Raw genomic sequence first — 18366 nt, 5'->3', positions numbered from 1 at the left:
CAGGTAAATTCAAAGGAAAAGTTAATAAGAGGATCCATTTTACAAAAGGTGTTGGTGTTTTTTTGGTAGCTATGGCTCCTGACTGTTATAAAGTGGGAACGCTGTGGTTCTCTCTCTTAAACATAGCAAAATAAGAATGTTTCCGAACGAGAGGAGGCCGTTCAGCCCGTCAACGCTCGTCCGCTTCCTAGCCGCTCAGAATTTTGTCAGTCCGGGTCTTGCAGGACCGAAGTGTTTCAGCATCAACAGTGTGACTGGGTCGCCCATTCCATACCCTCCCCACTCTGAGTGAACAAGTGTCTCCTTCCCTCTGTCCTAAGATCTGTCTCCACTTCATTTCCAGCTGTGCCCTCTGGTCCTGGTTTCTGTGCTGCACTTAAAGTAACGGTCGGGCTTAACTAGGTCAGCTCCTTGTAAGATTTTAAAGACTTCAATCATGTTACCCACCCTGATTCTTCGTTGTTCCAGGCTTATAGATTCAGTTCTTGTAAGACCCGGAATGACACAGTTCTGAGATTCAGTGCTTTCAGCCTTTATTTTTAGCTCGGTCCTTTAATCCCTAGGATTAGTCTGGTCGCTCTTCTCTGGACTCTCTCCAGGGCCACAGTGTCCCTTTGGTTCTGTGGTAAACAGAACTGGACACAGTATCACCAGTGCCTTACGCAACCTCACCACTGCATTACACAACTGTCTCTCTCTTCTCCCCTCCAGCTCTGTGGCAGAGCAGCTGAAGAAAGGGGAGACAGTCCAGGCTGAAGCCTTCGACTCCGTCACCATCTACTTCAGCGACATCATCGGGTTCACCGCCCTGTCTGCGGAGAGCACCCCAATGCAGGTACGCATCCCGCTGCGCCCCAGAACAAGGGGCTGACACACCGCTGCTCACCGCCATGCACAGCTGATCATTGTATAGGTCTCAAATGTGCAGTTTTGAAAGAAACACGTGTTATAGCACACATGCATTTTCATTTTAAAACATTTTTGCACCTGGAGAGTGAAACTGTCCCCACCCCTTCACTGCCTTCTTCCCTGTCAATAACCAATCGGCCACTTGATAGTGCCCCTGTTAGTGTCGCTTATTATTATTATTATTATTATTATTATTATTATTATTATTATTATTACTTTCTTAGCAGATGCCCTTATCCAGGGCGTCTTACAATATATCACATTATTTTTACATACAATTACCCATTTATACAGTTGGGTTTTTACTGGAGCAATCTAGGTAAAGTACCTTGCTCAAGGGTACAGCAGCACTGTCCCTGTCACAAAGACGGCCGGAGTGGGTGGCGTCAGACCAGATGCAGGAAATAAACAGACAGAGATTTGGGGTTTTGGTTAAGCTGAGCGCGTGACCGCGCTCAGCATTTAATAACAGAACAGAAAATAAAAGGTTTGAACAGACAAAACAGGACACGGCACTTTAAGCCAAAATAAATACAGACAAAACGAACTAACACTTAACAAACGGTGCACAGAGACAAACAAACACGGTGAGAACAAACACTATTTACGTTTTTATTTCGCTTTTCTTTCTCCTTCTCCTTCTCTCTCTCCCGTTCTCCACTCTCGAACACCCAAAACCGACTGAATGAAAATGTGTCTATATATACTGTTTGTGCTGGGATTCAATTACTAATTAATTATTCACTTGAATCCCAGCACGTGAATTAATTCTGTGCAACCCCGTGCTCACATATTACATTTAACCAGCACGTGAAGTGATTTGTGCCCTCCTCGTGCCTAAATACAAATCTACCTTTTTAAATCACACGTGAAACACAGACCCGTTTATATCCCGTGTACCAATCTATACACCAACATTAACACACGCAACATACAACACATAAATGCACACAGGGGCGGGGCGCATTGCCACAGTCCCCCACCTGGGATTGAACCCACGACCCTCCGGTCAGAAGTCCAGAGCCCTAACCACTACTCCACTCTTATGGTCGCATTGGAAAGTCCTGATCACCAGAATATAATGGGAGCCAAAGCGCCTGATCATATCACTGTGGTTACTGTCTGGGTAATATCACTCTACGTTAGACATCTGATTTCAGCTTACTCTCACTTTTTGAGAAAGGTTGTAAGGTTTACAGTACGTGTTGTAATGAGTTGGCATCTCAGCCCATTGAACTGAATGGAGAGACGAGGGCTGGACCGCAAACCATGAGCTTCAGAGCCCAACGCCTCACCCTTCAACTGCAGAGCGCTCCGTAGTGGAGGGGCCAGCACGGGTCTTATGCTGATGTTAGTATTATTAACACATAGCACATATTATTCACATCAAAATAGGCATGTTTGTTTTACTAGCACTTGCTTTTTGCCTGTTTATCAGTGAACTCCCGATAAAGTCACCATCTGGCTCTGTCCCTTTGAAGTGACTTTATTAGTGACATCCCCATTGGAGCCTCTTGGAAGCAGCTCCACTTATAATCAGCGGTGTAGTCGAGGGTATACACATGTAAAAGGCATTTACGCACTTTTAATTTGGCAATATAGCGTTTACCCATCTTCTCAAATAAGGGATACAGAGTTTACTCACTTCTACTCTCCTGTGACATGCAGATCCTGGATTAAAGACAAGATATTTTAATGATCTGTGTTGCGTTGCTGGGCGCGAGACTGACAACTGAGAGCTCTCTTTGAACTGTGGCATGAGGAAGGGGGCGTGGCCACTGGACTGCGTGTCCTGTGTGTGTGTGTGTGCGTGTGTGTGTGAGTGAGTATGATTGGTTGTTTGTGTTCTGTTAATGTTATGTTGGTAGGCACACTGGACCTGCAGGGCGGTGCCAGTAGACTTCATCCTAGCCCATGAAAGGATGATCACCGAACTGTTCAGTGAAGCTCACCATGGGCTCTGTGGCTGTTCACATGAACAGAACCTGAAAGCAACTGCGTGGGTGGCTGTGGTTGGCTGAGGGCCAGTAACAATGCATCTGTTCATGTTTATCTGTTCAATCTATCTGTTCAACTCTACCAAACAGGGCAGTGTACCCACTTTTTTATTTACCACTACACCACTGCTTATAATATCATAATGTCGCACTGAGAATGTCCACAACACAGCACTCAAAATGTTTAAAACCACACCAGGTTGTACATAAATAGATATGTTAATATCAGCTTTTTAGATTGAATGTGTTTGGTGGTTACCTCTAATCAAGATGAGAGTCGACTTCCTCTTACACTCTCCACTTGATTAGAGCCCCGAACACTTAGAAACATACAGCTCTGGCCAAAAGCATCCCCCTATAGAATTAACTACTTTTGCTTCATAAAGTCGAATGAAACTGGCTTACGTTAACATATTGAATTCCACACTGCTTTGTAGTTTTCCATATAGTTAACGGAAAACTGACAAAATTTGACATTTCAAAATCTAACACGAAATACTGTACTGCTGTTATGGCTCCTGGTAGACTTTTGTGATCTCATTTTGTAGTTTCTTTGATTAGAAGATTAAAATTCTCGGTGATGCTAAATTGTTGGCCGTTGCTATACATACAAGGTTTTATTGTAATTGTCCGATTAGAAAGCAGTGTGATTGCATTGTAATAAGTGGGTAATATTGCAAAGTAACTGCTGTATAATTCTCTGGAAAGGACCTTGAGACCTTGATGCTATTTGTCGGCTCACTGCTGAAGATTTCACTAGAGGAGAGCTCAGGGAGGCGCTGTCCCACTCTGCCCTGGTTTAGATCACTGAGAGAGCCCGGTTTTTGTAACTGTGCCTCCCTGTCCTCCGCAGGTTGTGACCCTTCTCAATGATCTGTACACCTGCTTCGATGCCATCATAGACAACTTCGACGTCTACAAGGTAAAGAACACAAACACTCGAGAAGATGATCCGTCCACTGAGGTGCGAAGGATCAGAGGGCCCCATTATCCCCAGACCTTTCCGGTTATTATTGATTATGAATGGATTCCTACATGGGAAGCTGTGATTGATTATTGATTAGGCGTGTACTCCTTTAAGCACTTATCGGCAGGTATTCAATAAATCCATTAATTAACGTGATGATGTGAAAACAAGAAAAGCTGTCCTTCCCTCACCTTTACAATTGAGTACCAATCAGTGGCGATTAACTTCTGAATATTCGGCAGTAAACATGTCAGTGCCCCGGATGAGGAACATTCATTTCCAATCGGCTTGGTACTCAATTGTACCAGTACAGGTATCAGCACAACCCTATTATTATTATTGACTGGTTGCCTTCCTAAATGGTGGTCTTGGGGCGGCCTGTGTAGAATGGGAAGCTGTTATTGATTATAGATTATTGGTTGCAGGTGGAGATGATAGGGGGTGCCTACATGGTGGTCTCTGGGCTGCCTGTGCGCAGAGGGAAGCTGTGATTGATTATGTATTGATTATTGATTGCAGGTGGAGACGATAGGGGATGCCTACATGGTGGTCTCTGGGCTGCCTGTGAGCAGTGGGAAGCTGTGATTGATTATGTATTGATTATTGATTGCAGGTGGAGACGATAGGGGATGCCTACATGGTGGTCTCTGGGCTGCCTGTGCGCAGTGGGGAGCTGTGATTGATTATGTATTGATTATTGATTGCAGGTGGAGACGATAGGGGGTGCCTGCATGGTGGTCTCTGGGCTGCCTGTGCGCAATGGGAAGCTGTGATTGATTATGTATTGATTATTGATTGCAGGTGGAGACGATAGGGGATGCCTACATGGTGGTCTCTGGGCTGCCTGTGCGCAATGGGAAGCTGTGATTGATTATGTATTGATTATTGATTGCAGGTGGAGACGATAGGGGATGCCTACATGGTGGTCTCTGGGCTGCCTGTGCGCAGTGGGAAGCTGTGATTGATTATGTATTGATTATTGATTGCAGGTGGAGACGATAGGGGATGCCTACATGGTGGTCTCTGGGCTGCCTGTGCGCAGTGGGAAGCTGTGATTGATTATGTATTGATTATTGATTGCAGGTGAAGACGATAGGGGATGCCTACATGGTGGTGTCTGGGCTGCCTGTGCGCAGAGGGAAGCTGTGATTGATTATGTATTGATTATTGATTGCAGGTGGAGACGATAGGGGATGCCTACATGGTGGTCTCTGGGCTGCCTGTGCGCAGTGGGAAGCTGTGATTGATTATGTATTGATTATTGATTGCAGGTGGAGACGATAGGGGATGCCTACATGGTGGTGTCTGGGCTGCCTGTGCGCAGAGGGAAGCTGTGATTGATTATGTATTGATTATTGATTGCAGGTGGAGACGATAGGGGATGCCTACATGGTGGTCTCTGGGCTGCCTGTGCGCAATGGGAAGCTGTGATTGATTATGTATTGATTATTGATTGCAGGTGGAGACGATAGGGGATGCCTACATGGTGGTCTCTGGGCTGCCTGTGCGCAGTGGGAAGCTGTGATTGATTATGTATTGATTATTGATTGCAGGTGGAGACGATAGGGGATGCCTACATGGTGGTGTCTGGGCTGCCTGTGCGCAGAGGGAAGCTGTGATTGATTATGTATTGATTATTGATTGCAGGTGGAGACGATAGGGGATGCCTACATGGTGGTCTCTGGGCTGCCTGTGCGCAGTGGGAAGCTGTGATTGATTATGTATTGATTATTGATTGCAGGTGGAGACGATAGGGGATGCCTACATGGTGGTCTCTGGGCTGCCTGTGCGCAATGGGAAGCTGTGATTGATTATGTATTGATTATTGATTGCAGGTGGAGACGATAGGGGATGCCTACATGGTGGTCTCTGGGCTGCCTGTGCGCAGAGGGAAGCTGTGATTGATTATGTATTGATTGCAGGTGGAGACGATAGGGGATGCCTACATGGTGGTCTCTGGGCTGCCTGTGCGCAGTGGGACGCTGTGATTGATTATGTATTGATTATTGATTGCAGGTGGAGACGATAGGGGATGCCTACATGGTGGTCTCTGGGCTGCCTGTGCGCAATGGGAAGCTGCACGGCCGGGAGATCGCTCGCATGTCTCTTGCTCTGCTGGATGCCGTCCGAACCTTCAAGATCCGACACAGACCCGACCAGCAGCTCAAACTGAGGATCGGCATTCACAGCGGTGAGGCAGAGAGCAGTACAGGCACAGTGTAGTCAAGCACAGCATGGGGAAGCATAGCTAAGCATTGTGAGAGGTGTGGTAAAAAGCAAACAAACGAACCCTTATAAAACCATAATAAAAGCCCAGCAAAGTTAAAGCACAGTGAAAGCATGTTAAAGCATAGGTAAGCATTGTAAAGCCCAGAGAGGAGTGGTAAAGCATCTTAAAAAAAAAAAAGATCATCCATCCATAAAACACTAAATTTAGAAATACTAAAAGCTTGACAGTAAATTGAAGTTTCTTTAAGTAGTTGTGTGAAATTGAGAGTTTATCAGATTATGTTCATCATGAGACAGATAGACAGAGACGGATGAGAAAGACTTCTAGTCTAAACTTTTGTCATTGAATTTAGGTTTCTAAATTGACCGAGGACAGGAAGGGCAGCCAAGGTGAATAGAACTTACCATCAGACCCCTGCAGGCCCTTATAAAAGCGTACCATGATATGTGATATGCAGTTTCCCCCCATGCTTATAGTATGCATTTACCATAGTTTATCCTGGTTTGTCTTGCTTATTACTATGCATTACCATACCTCGCTGTTCGTTACCATGCTTTCACTGTGCTGTGTTAATGTTGGTTTGTTCTCCTCTCTCAGGTCCGGTGTGTGCCGGGGTGGTGGGCTTGAAGATGCCCAGGTATTGTCTTTTCGGAGACACCGTCAACACTGCGTCCCGCATGGAGTCCAATGGGGAAGGTAAGACAGAACCGGTAGTGTGGCCTCAATAGAGCTCTCAGAGCACAGCCTCAATAGAGCCCTCAGAAACTCCATACACTCCATCGAGCCCTCAGAAACTCCATAGTCTTCAGAAACTCCATACACTCCATCGAGCCATCAGAAACTCCATACACTCCATCGAGCCCTCAGAAACTCCATAGTCTTCAGAAACTCCATACACTCCATCGAGCCATCAGAAACTCCATACACTCCATTGAGCCCTCAGAAGCTCCATAGTCTTCAGAAACTCTATACACTCCATCGAGCCCTCAGAAACTCCATAGTCTTCAGAAACTCCATACACTCCTCAGAAAGTCCATAGAGCCATCAGAAACTCCATAGAGCCCACATAAACTCCATACAGTCCATAAAGTCCTCAGAAACTCCATACACTCCATAGAGCCCTCAGAAACTCCATGCACTCCATAGAGCCCTCAGAAACTCCATACACTCCATTGAGCCCTCAGAAACTCCATGCACTCCATAGAGCCCTCAGAAACTCCATACACTCCATTGAGCCCTCAGAAACTCCATACACTCCATAGAGCCCTCAGAAACTCCATACACTCCATTGAGCCCTCAGAAACTCCATACACTCCATAGAGCCCTCAGAAACTCCATGCACTCCATAGAGCCCTCAGAAACTCCATACACTCCATTGAGCCCTCAGAAACTCCATGCACTCCATAGAGCCCTCAGAAACTCCATGCACTCCATAGAGCCCTCAGAAACTCCATGCACTCCATAGAGCCCTCAGGAACTCCATACACTCCATAGAGCCCTCAGAAACTCCATACACTCCATAGAGCCCTCAGAAACTCCATACACTCCATTGAGCCCTCAGAAACTCCATACACTCCATAGAGCCCTCAGAAACTCCATGCACTCCATAGAGCCCTCAGGAACTCCATACACTCCATAGAGCCCTCAGGAACTCCATAGTCGTTTGCAATCATTCTGAGCGATTCTTACTGCAATTCATAATAATAATCTTTATTTTTATATAGCGCCTTAGTGGACCACCATCACAAAGCGCTTTACAGAGGCAGGCTGTGAACTGTGCATTATATGCAGAGTCACTTACAATAGGACATTGATTTAACATCTCATCCGCAGGATGGAGCACAAGGAGGTTAAGTGACTTGCTCAGGGTCACACACAGTGAGTCAGTCAGTGGCAGAGGTGGGATTTGAACCGGTGACCTCCTGGTTGTAAGCTCTAGACTTTAATCACTGGACTTCCTCCTTAAATAAATAAATAAACCAGGTTTCATGTTTGCCTATGACAGCACATTATGCGTGCGAGAAAAGAAACTCACAGTGAATTAAAGAGCAGTGTTTTTAATACATTTAGTCATTCTTTAATTTAATCAAATGCATATCATTTACTGCAGGACAAATACGTTTTGTATCATTAACTGGAACTAACCAGTTTGCGTCATTATCTAAAAAAGGCATGAACTGTCGACTGATGAGAGCGATCAGTTAGGTGTTGCACTTGATATTGTTTTGTGTGCATTTGTATAAGACTATGTTAAAGAAGAAAAATTTGGTGACGTTGGTGTTTTGTAACAGAACTGCATCCCATTAAGACCGCCCACGCAGCATTTGACAGGCTGCACAAACTGTCAGTTCATCAGCCGAGATGATTATTGGTTGTTAGTTGCGTTGGAAATTAATTCTATCCTGTGGTTGCTTAGTAAAGCCCGCCCACGCAGCATTTGACAGGCTGCACAAAACAATAAGCGGGTTTGTGAGATGATATTAAGAGAGGTAATTTCTCAAAGAACCTGGAGTGGTTTTTGAAAAATCGTGATAAACAACGGGGTATGATATTAAGCGAGATGATGTAAAACGGGTTCATCAGTACTTCTAAAAGCAATCACCAGTATAGGTACTAGTATTAGCACACCCCTAACTGTACAGATGGGGGAAGGTCGGTTTTTCTTGCATTGAAATCAACACATTCATGTTTTTGTGTGGCAGCTCTGAAGATCCACATGTCCGCTGCTACCCACGCCGTGCTGGAGGAGTTCAGCACCTTCGAGCTGGAGCTGCGTGGAGATGTGGAGATGAAGGGGAAGGGCAAGATGAGGACCTACTGGCTGCTGGGAGAGAGGAGCGACAGCACGAGAGGGTAGAGGAGCGAGAGGGGGAGGAGGAGGGGGGGGACAAGAGGCCTTCCAACTGCAGACGGCACGAGAGAGGGGGGACCCCAGACAGAGCCTCCGCCACTGTACCTCCAAATTACACCACAGACTGAACTTCTGAGCTCACTCCAAGTGTGCAGTATCAATCTCAGTGGCCGAACCTCTGAGAAGGAACATGTTCTGTCCCAGTGCGTTTGCTATAATGCAGTCTCAAATATTACCTCTTGCCACACGAGTCTGTCATTAACACCATGTATTTCACATCATGCGATCATTCTGTTGTAAGTACGGGTATTAGATAAGGCAACAAACATGACAGTCCAGTGTGGTTAATGCACCTGTATCCAAAACCATTCTCAAAGTCATCAAGGCTCTTAGTGCAGTGGGAGGATGCATTAGAAAGCTGGTGGCTAGGAATGTGTGGCAAACTGGGCTGTCAGATTTTCACACCCAGCAAAATGTGCTGAAGACTTCATGTGAAATTAAAACCTCTGTATTAAGCGGGTGCCTTCATCAAGCAACCAAACAATTGTTTCTATTCAATGCAACTGAATGGGAGTCCCCAGCGCCCTGTCCATTGAAAGCAAAAACCTGTATCAATGGACACCTGCACTAGCCTGCTTTAACAGCCAGCATGTAAAAACGTCACAAGAGTAACATTGTTTTCAATGCACATGAATGGGAGAGGCAGCCTTGATTAAGCAGCTAGGCTGTTTTGTGTGGCTGCAGGTTGCTTCGTGTTGCTCTGTGTTAGAGAAGCAGCAACGTGTTTCGTATCGATGGCGCTGCACAGCAGAGGACTTTAAACACATGGCTCTCCAAGATCAATGGGAGGACTGGGACAGGAGAGTCACACAGGAGAGCAGGCAGAGAGCCTGACCGCCACACAGCGCACAACACCAGCAGAACTGAACGCCCTGCTGGAGACAAGGGAGAGGCAACACGCTCCTGCTTTCTTTCTCCTTTTCACTGTTTTTTGAGGTCGTTCTTTTTCTCTCGTGTTTTTCTTTCTTTCTTTCAATCGTTCTGTTATTCTCGCTTTCTTTCTTTCTTTCTTCCTTTCTCCCAGTTCCTCTTTCTTTCAGTCGTTCTCTCTCCCTTTTCCTTAAATCTTCCCTTTCCTCTTTCAATCTATTTCTGATGATCCACATTTTTTAAAAATGTGCCTCAATAGGAAATGCTAATGATAGCATAAGAGAAAACACTCTTTTCTCCTCCCCTCTCCCTCTCTCTCTCTCCCTCTGTCAATCTGAGAACCACCTTTCCACACTAATGCACATCGTCATTAACCCCTTCACCGCTGTGGACTGAATCCTTTGTATCACAGTGTATTCTGGATTTGGACTATTGCAATGTGTAAAAAATGAGTGGCAGTTAAGGGGTTAAGAAAGTACCGGTCCGCTTTAGACTCGCTAGCGCTCTGAATGACCTCCGAGCCTCTACAGAAAGCTGTGTGGACAAACGAGAGCTCTTCTAGTCTCTTTAGTGACGTTTTCAAGAGGTGAAACAGCAAATCCGTGACTGAGCCTTCAGTGCAGCAGACTGCAGTTATCCTTCTCATAACTGATTCTGTGTGTTTTTGTTTCTGTGTGTGTTTTATAATGGAGCAGAACCACCCTTTGGGTAAAACAAGAGGGTTTGTTTGAAACTCCTGTACAGCTTGTAGTCATTTAATGAAACACTGTATTTAATGACAACATCAGTAGTGAGATCATGTTTATATATCTATATCTATTTTCAGTGTTTTTAATTGATCTTTAACTAGTACCCCTGCTATCCCAAAACACACACACACATAGACAGCCAAGACCCCAGAGCTTGCTCTTTGAATCGTATGGTTTGCGGTTTGTGGTTTGTGTCCAGCCCTTGCCTTTCCATTAAATTCAATGGGCTGACATACCAATTAATTACAGTGGCACCCAAACAGGGACCAACCCTGACCCCTGTGGTTGAAACAGGTAATGACATATCCGTATTCTTTACATTAGCTGACAAAAGACACTTCCCTCTCAACTGCAGAGCAAGGTCACCTTTTGGAGTAGTGCATTTGACCGGGGCTCTCTATTAGAATCCCATGAACCCTGTCAGTTACACAACAGGCTAGTCCACTATCAGTTTATGAGTCGTTTCTGAGCAGCTGAGCTGTGCTCGAGGGGGGCGGAGCTATCCAGAGCCAATAGGAAAGCGTCAGGTGTGATTGACACCCGTTTCATTAGACTTTCCTCTGCTTGGAGATCTCTGCTCCGGATGGAGTTGGTCAGAAGCAAAGAATACATTGAGAACGATGGCATTGAGTAAGGAAAGCCTGTGCAACCCGATGCAGAAAAAAAACAGGTTTCACAATGTTTCAATTAAGAACCCCCTTAAAAATAAATATGGTAGGGGGGGTCCCCGAATGGTTCACCTGGTGGAAGCGCAGCCGCGTGGTGTGCAGGGTGAGTCACACAGCGCAGGTTCCTGGCTGTGCGGAGTCGGCAGAGGATTCCAAAGGGAGCATCGCGTTGGCTCTGGCGCTCCCGTGGGTTAGGGAGACATCTCGCTACGGCAAACCCTGCTGCCAGGTGACCAGTGAGCTCAGAGTGGACACCTGCAGGGCTGGCCTTTGTCCTGCAGAGGTCGGTAGCTCGCTGACATCCCCTCTTGAGTTCCTGGGTGTAGAAGAGGAAGCTGGGGTTGGAGGACGCCCGCTGAACCTTCAGTTCTCCTGAGCAGCTGTGCGTGGGATTGCGATGGTGAGGGGGAAAAAATTATGGGACATTCCAAATTGGGCACACTAAATAAAAATACTAACTAAATACATGAATACTCTGATGGCTGGTTTCACCCCCAATTAGCACAAGCCTTGGACTACCTTACCAATGAAGTCTATTTATTATCACTAACTTGGTCCCTCCCTGCATTATTACAGAAATGCAGGACAGACTCAATTGCTTCACAATTTGAAAAGATCTCCGCTGTTTAATTGAAGAGAATGACCCCACTGTAAATAAAGACATGATGTGCTTTTGTACCAGAACGTGCTGTCCAGGATACAGTGTTGTTAGTGTCAGTGGTGGATTGGATCTTCTTGGGTCTTTATCATTGTCTCTGATGTGTTTTTTATTGCTCTTTTTTTCCAGTTCATAAACTATGTTGTGTTGTTTGAGGTGATGTTACTGTCATCTACATTGTGCCATGCTAAAAAAAAAGATAAACGATATAAAAATATATTATGAAAAAAAAACCTCAAAATATTTCCATTTCTAAAGAAAAAAAGAAAAAATAAAGAGTTATTTGGCAAAAATGTTTTGTTTTTTTTAAGTGTTGTTTGCTTGGACAGGTCACAGGAGAGGGGTTCTGTAAGAAAACACTCTGCAAAGGGAATTTCTAAACAGTAAAAAGCTTCAAATGGCATCTTAATGGATTTTTATTTACGACTATTGGACGGTGTTTGCAATCATTCGGAGTCCCCCAGGTTTCTCCAGTCTCAATTCTCTAATCTGATCATACCTGGCTTTGAACTGCTTTGCGCTTGTCTGGAGAACTCCAAAGTGCTGGGCACTGGTTATGTGACTATTCAGCCCCTGAAACTTTCATTATTGTGTCGATTCCCCCCCCCCCCCACCCACCCCCCCATATGGGAGTCAATGCAATGTCCTTATAAACACTATAAACTTGTGTGTGTCTGTGTGTGAGTTTCAATGTGTCTGTGTCTGTCCGTGCGTGTCAGTGTGTGTGTGCTTGTATTTGTGCGTGTATCTCAGATTGATTTAGAGTTTGGTTTGAGTTCAGCACTGACGACAAGCCCTTGCAATTTACTTTAATTAGAAATCTTACTATCTCGCGGACAACAGTAAATTATTCACAGGCTGGATTTCAAACTAATTTGTCTTGAAACAAAGTGGTCTCTGCTAATGCCACGCCAATTAAAAAGATTAGTTAATCCTCACCCTCAGACACAAACTAATCGATTTCTCAATGCAGGGATGGAAATAATTCCTACTGCAGAGCAGTTGCACCCATTCCAGGTTTTACCCCGAGCTTGATTAACCCCAGTGAGTATAGGTAACAAGCTCAGGGGTATCTTGATAAACTCCCAGTAAAACCAGGAATGGATCAAAATGCTACGCAATGGGAGTCTTATTTCCATCTCTGCAGTCATTTCTTGTTTTGTCTTTGAAACATATTCAGCTGAGGAATATTTCTCTATAGAATATGGTACGATGCAAGCTGATGTCCACTCCACAATTGAGAGGTCAGAATGGTTACCACAAGTGGATACAGATTGGTTTGTATATCTTACACAGCACCAGTACACACTATAGATTTTATGATATTTCGTTACATAAGAATAATAAACAGTATAGCTTATATTCATATTAAGTCCATCTGATACAAAGAATTTCAGATGGTTGTATCGCATCAATATCAGGGTCTAGTGCTATGTATTATAAAGACATTTCAGAGGGTTGTATCGCATCAATATCAGGGTCTAGTGCTATAAATTATAAAGACATTTCAGAGGGCTGGATCGCATCAATATCAGGGTCTAGTGCTATATATTATAAAGACATTTCAGAGGGCTGGATCACATCAATATCAGGGTCTAGTGCTATATATTATAAAGACATTTCAGAGGGCTGGATCTCATCAATATCAGGGTCTAGTGCTATATATTATAAAGACATTTCAGATGGCTGGATCGCATCAATATCAGGGTCTAGTGCTATATATTATAAAGACACTTCAGATGGCTGTATTGCATCAATATCAGGGTCTAGTGCTGTATATTATAAAGACATTTCAGAGGGCTGGATCGCATCAATATCAGGGTCTAGCGCTGTATATTATAAAGACATTTCAGAGGGCTGGATCACATCAATATCAGGGTCTAGTGCTATATATTATAAAGACATTTCAGATGGCTGTATCACATCAGTATCAGGGTCTGCTATAAAAAATCACAAATTCCAACCTAAACCAAATATGAAATAATTTGCCTTAAATTAAATATTTTATTTTTTTAGTTAACAATCCAATCCAATATAATCCAATCCAGTCTGCTTTTATATTGCACTCTTAAGAACATAAGAACATAAGAAAGTTTACAAACGAGAGGAGGCTATTCGGCCCATCTTGCTCGTTTGGTTGTTAGTAGCTTATTGATCCCAGAATCTCATCAAGCAGCTTCTTGAAGGATCCCAAGGTGTCAGCTTCAACAGCATTACTGGGGAGTTGGTTCCAGACCCTCACAATTCTCTGTGTAAAAAAAGTGCCTCCTATTTTCTGTTCTGAATGCCCCTTTATCTAATCTCCATTTGTGACCCCTGGTCCTTGTTTCTTTTTTCAGGTTGAAAAAGTCCCTTGGGTCGACATTGTCTATACCTTTTAGGATTTTGAATGCTTGAATCAGATCACCGCGTAGTCTTCTTTGTTCAAGACTGAATAGATTCAATTCTTTTAGCCTGTCTGCATACGACATGCCTTTTAAACCCGGGATAATTCTGGTTGCTCTTCTTTGCACTCTTTCTAGAGCAGCAATGTCCTCTTCATGTGGAGCATCCCAGGACGCTTTCCAATAAAAACTCTATAAAATAAAAAAAAACACTGGCCAATCAAGCCAGCTCAGGGACACGCTAACGCACACAAATATGTTTTTAAATTTCACGTAAAAGACTCTGCTATGACTTGGGATGGAGTCCCAAAGGCAGGGAGCAACCAAAGCATTCGCAGATCTCAAGGAGCGACTCGGAGCAAAAGGCGCCAACATTTCCTCTAAATAGAAAGAACCTCCAAACCAAGAAGGGCCTTATAAGTAGTAAGCATACTTTTAAAATCAATCCTGAATCGAAGAGGAAGCCAGTGAAGATGTGCTGTGAACGACGCACCCAGAGGAAGCACTCTGGCTGCAGCATTTTGAACCAGCTGAAGCCGACGCAGTTTAGAACGAGGGAGGCAAGCAAGGCATTAAACTAATCTAATCGTAACATTAGGGTAATGGTGTGTTTTCACTTCCGTTAAGCCTTTAAAGCAAAGTGAAATCAATGTGTTTCAAATGCACTGAGATGCATTAAATACAAACACATATTTTACATTTTAAAAACCTGTTTCAAGTACCCAAATCTTTATACATCTATATCTAGACTGTTTATTTTGCTTTTAGCTCTGAGCTGTAATTCTAACTCTGACAGCAGCTCACAGACAACAGGTCTATTGTTCACAAAGAGCTTTAAAATAACCAGCCATCTCAGCCTTTATAGTCTGGCATCGTTTCTGCCTGACAACATTGTCACACCGCAGACTAACTGGTTTCTTAAAATAAAACAAGGATGGGAATAAGACTCCTATTGCATAGACGTTTCACCCATTCCAGGTTTTACTATGGGCAGCAGTGTGGAGTAGTGGTTAGGGCTCTGGACTCTTGAGCAGAGGGTCGTGGGTTCAATCCCAGGTGGGGGGACACTGCTGCTGTACCCTTGAGCAAGGTACTTTACCTAGATTGCTCCAGTAAAAACCCAACTGTATAAATGGGTAATTGTATGTAAAAATAATGTGGTATCTTGTAACAATTGTAAGTCGCCCTGGATAAGGACGTCAGCTAAGAAATAAATAATAATATAAAGACCACTGGAGAACCCTCCCTCCTCCCATTGACAGCAATGTGAAGCATGTTCAGTATTAAGCCAGCCCCCAATGCTAACAACAAGAATATCAAGCCCCTGCTCAATTACTGCTTAATAAAAACAGTGTGCTGGAAGCTGCCAAACTTTTTTTTTTTTTAAAACAAAGCCTCTGAAAACTTGGATACCTCGTTTGATTGATAGATAGATAGATAGATAGATAGATAGATAGATAGACTGAACCTGCATCATTTTAGGATTGGAATTCAACCTCAAAACTGTGTCTCAGTGTTCTTAGAACATTCATTAGAACTATCTATCTATATCTAGAGAGAGAGAGCGAAAGAGAGAATTCAGAATTATACATCTAAATCAGAGCAGTTGCATCAGAGAAATCTAAACTCAATAACAATTTAGTTAACTTCTTTTAACATTTCGACTGCGTCCCTTATTAAGGACATTTTGTTGGTTCTTGGGCTGTGATAATTAACCAGGTTTCACTGGATCAGAACTGCCATCCCATGCCCGTTGCCGCAGTTACTGTTACCGGGTTCCGATGATGTCAAGGAGAGCAGCAAGGTCACCATGATTATTTAATGAGTCTGTGTCGCCACTCCAGGACCGTACCAACTATCCTGATAAAAGGGGGGTGGGTGGGGGAAACTGCAACTTAATACCATCTCAAAACTGCTTAAATTAAAACCATTTGAGGCTGTCTGAGTGCGTGCGCGTTCTAATATATATATTTTAATCAGTTTAACTCATTGATCTCATTGATAAGATCTGATTACTGTATTAAGCTTGTCGTCTGACACGCATTCACTTCACCTCTATGTTCATTTAGCTTTGGAGAATTGAAGTGATGTTTTCTGTAATATCCTAACACTGTTCAATCTGTGGGGCTGTCTTTAGCTTGTGACAGACGCTCTCTGAAGCAGAGCGCTTTCACTGTCACTTAATTGTGACCCTAATACATCTAGCAGATGGTGCTCTGAGATGCATTAAATACAAACACATATTTTACATTTTAAAAACCTGTTTCAAGTACCCAAATCTTTATTTATACATCTATATCTAGACTGTTTATTTTGCTTTTAGCTCTGAGCTGTAATTCTAACTCTGACAGCAGCTCACAGACAACAGGTCTATTGTTCACAAAGAGCTTTAAAATAACCAGCCATCTCAGCCTTTATAGTCTGGCATCGTTTCTGCCTGACAACATTGTCACACCACAGACTAACTGGTTTCTTAAAATAAAACAGGGATGGGAATAAGACTCCTATTGCCTATTGTCAGGACTGCCCAGTCCCTGACCACATTCCGGCGCCTCCTTAAGACTCACCTCTTCAAACAGCACCTGTAGAACTCCTCTGTTTGTATCCTGGGACACTATCACCCTTCATGTAAATGTGCTTTATTTTGCTCTTATCTGCCCCCTATTTTACTACATTTAATCCTGTACTTCAGAATACTGTAATCTGCCAAGTGTTTAATCTGTAGTATTTTGTACTTAATCATATCCTGATGTAACTATCACTATTTAATCATATCCTGATGTAACTATCACTATTATCTGCTGTATTATTGAATTGTGGTTTGTCACACTTGAGAATTATTGTATTTCTTGTTCTTATTGTATGACTTATATTGTAACACTTGAATGTATTTGTATTTGCTTGCGATTGTAAGTCGCCCTGGATAAGGGCGTCTGCTAAGAAATAAATAATAATAATAATAATAATCTGAAAGAAAACTGCCAGTTTTGTTTTTTCCCTGTGGCGGAATATAACATAACTGATAGCCTTTACTCTTTTCTGCTCTTTGTTTTTCAAAATACCGTAATCCATCCCTCACCTTTCAGAGTGGCGTGTTTATGTTTTAACCTGACGCTTTCCTATTGGCTCTGGATAGCTCCGCCCCCCTCGAGCTCAGCTCAGGGGGTCAGAAACGAAAAGTGAAGAAACCTGTTGTGTAATTGACAGGGTCCATCGCCTCTCAGTATCATACAGAACCATTGACATTGTCGTGCCCCTGTCTGTCTGTCTGCATTGCCATTGAAGATCATTCAGGAAGGGTGTAGTTAGCACACTGTGGTCCCATTCTATCAATGGCAGCCTCATCCCATTGTAGCTGCCCTATACTTGTGCTTCCATTGCCCCTCAGTATAATACAGAACCATTGCCATTGTAGTGCCACTGTCTGGCTGTGTGCACTGCCATTGAAGATCATTTGGGAAGGGTATAGTTATCACACTGTGGTCCCATTCTACCAGCCTCACCTCATTGCAGCTGGCCTTATGCTACCATAGTGTTGCCATGGAGGTGTCTGCATTGCCATTGAAGATCATGGAAGCTGGAAAAGGGCGTTTTGAGAAATGAAAAAGTTCTTACCTATAGTAGTACTGACTGAGAGCATGTTATTTATTCTGCACCGAAATCTCCAGGTTCCTCTCCTCAACGCGGTTTAATAGAATCAAAATGAATTTCCTGTCGCATCACATGCGCGGTTCATAACTGCGTGAAAATATAATTTCTTTGACGTGTTTTTTTTTTTCTCTCTCTCAACTTAAAAGTGTATTCAATTAGGCCAGAGCACTTTAGTTTTCAGTTCAATAATTACCTCCGTCGCTCCCCCACCCCTCTCTCTCTCTATTTTTCCTGCATGTCACACAGCCCTCCATAGCAGATTTGTAGCGCATTAATACTCATTAGAGACATTTTGATTCAGTTTCAGGACCTATTAGAGCGAACATGTGATTCTCCTGGGGGAGTTTCTTGATAATGGGTCATTAACCTACA

The 18366-nt window shown here is 43.6% G+C and overlaps 1 protein-coding gene across 1 annotated transcript in view; it reads left to right on the top strand.

Annotated features, from left to right (window-relative positions):
- The window catches only part of LOC117395595 (atrial natriuretic peptide receptor 1-like), a 59876-nt gene extending 47641 nt beyond the window's left edge, over nt 1-12235 (top strand). Inside the window, exons 17-21 of the mRNA XM_059020179.1 lie at nt 712-835; nt 3760-3828; nt 5890-6064; nt 6701-6799; nt 8806-12235. Coding sequence (XP_058876162.1) covers nt 712-835; nt 3760-3828; nt 5890-6064; nt 6701-6799; nt 8806-8960 — 622 coding nt within the window. The 3' untranslated portion in view covers nt 8961-12235. The remainder of the gene's footprint in view (nt 1-711; nt 836-3759; nt 3829-5889; nt 6065-6700; nt 6800-8805) is intronic.
- Nucleotides 12236-18366: the final 6131 nt, after the last annotated feature.

The sequence above is a fragment of the Acipenser ruthenus genome, unplaced genomic scaffold (assembly GCF_902713425.1).
Source record: "Acipenser ruthenus unplaced genomic scaffold, fAciRut3.2 maternal haplotype, whole genome shotgun sequence".
NCBI lineage: Eukaryota > Metazoa > Chordata > Actinopteri > Acipenseriformes > Acipenseridae > Acipenser > Acipenser ruthenus.
This window is presented reverse-complemented; position numbering and strand designations above follow the sequence as displayed.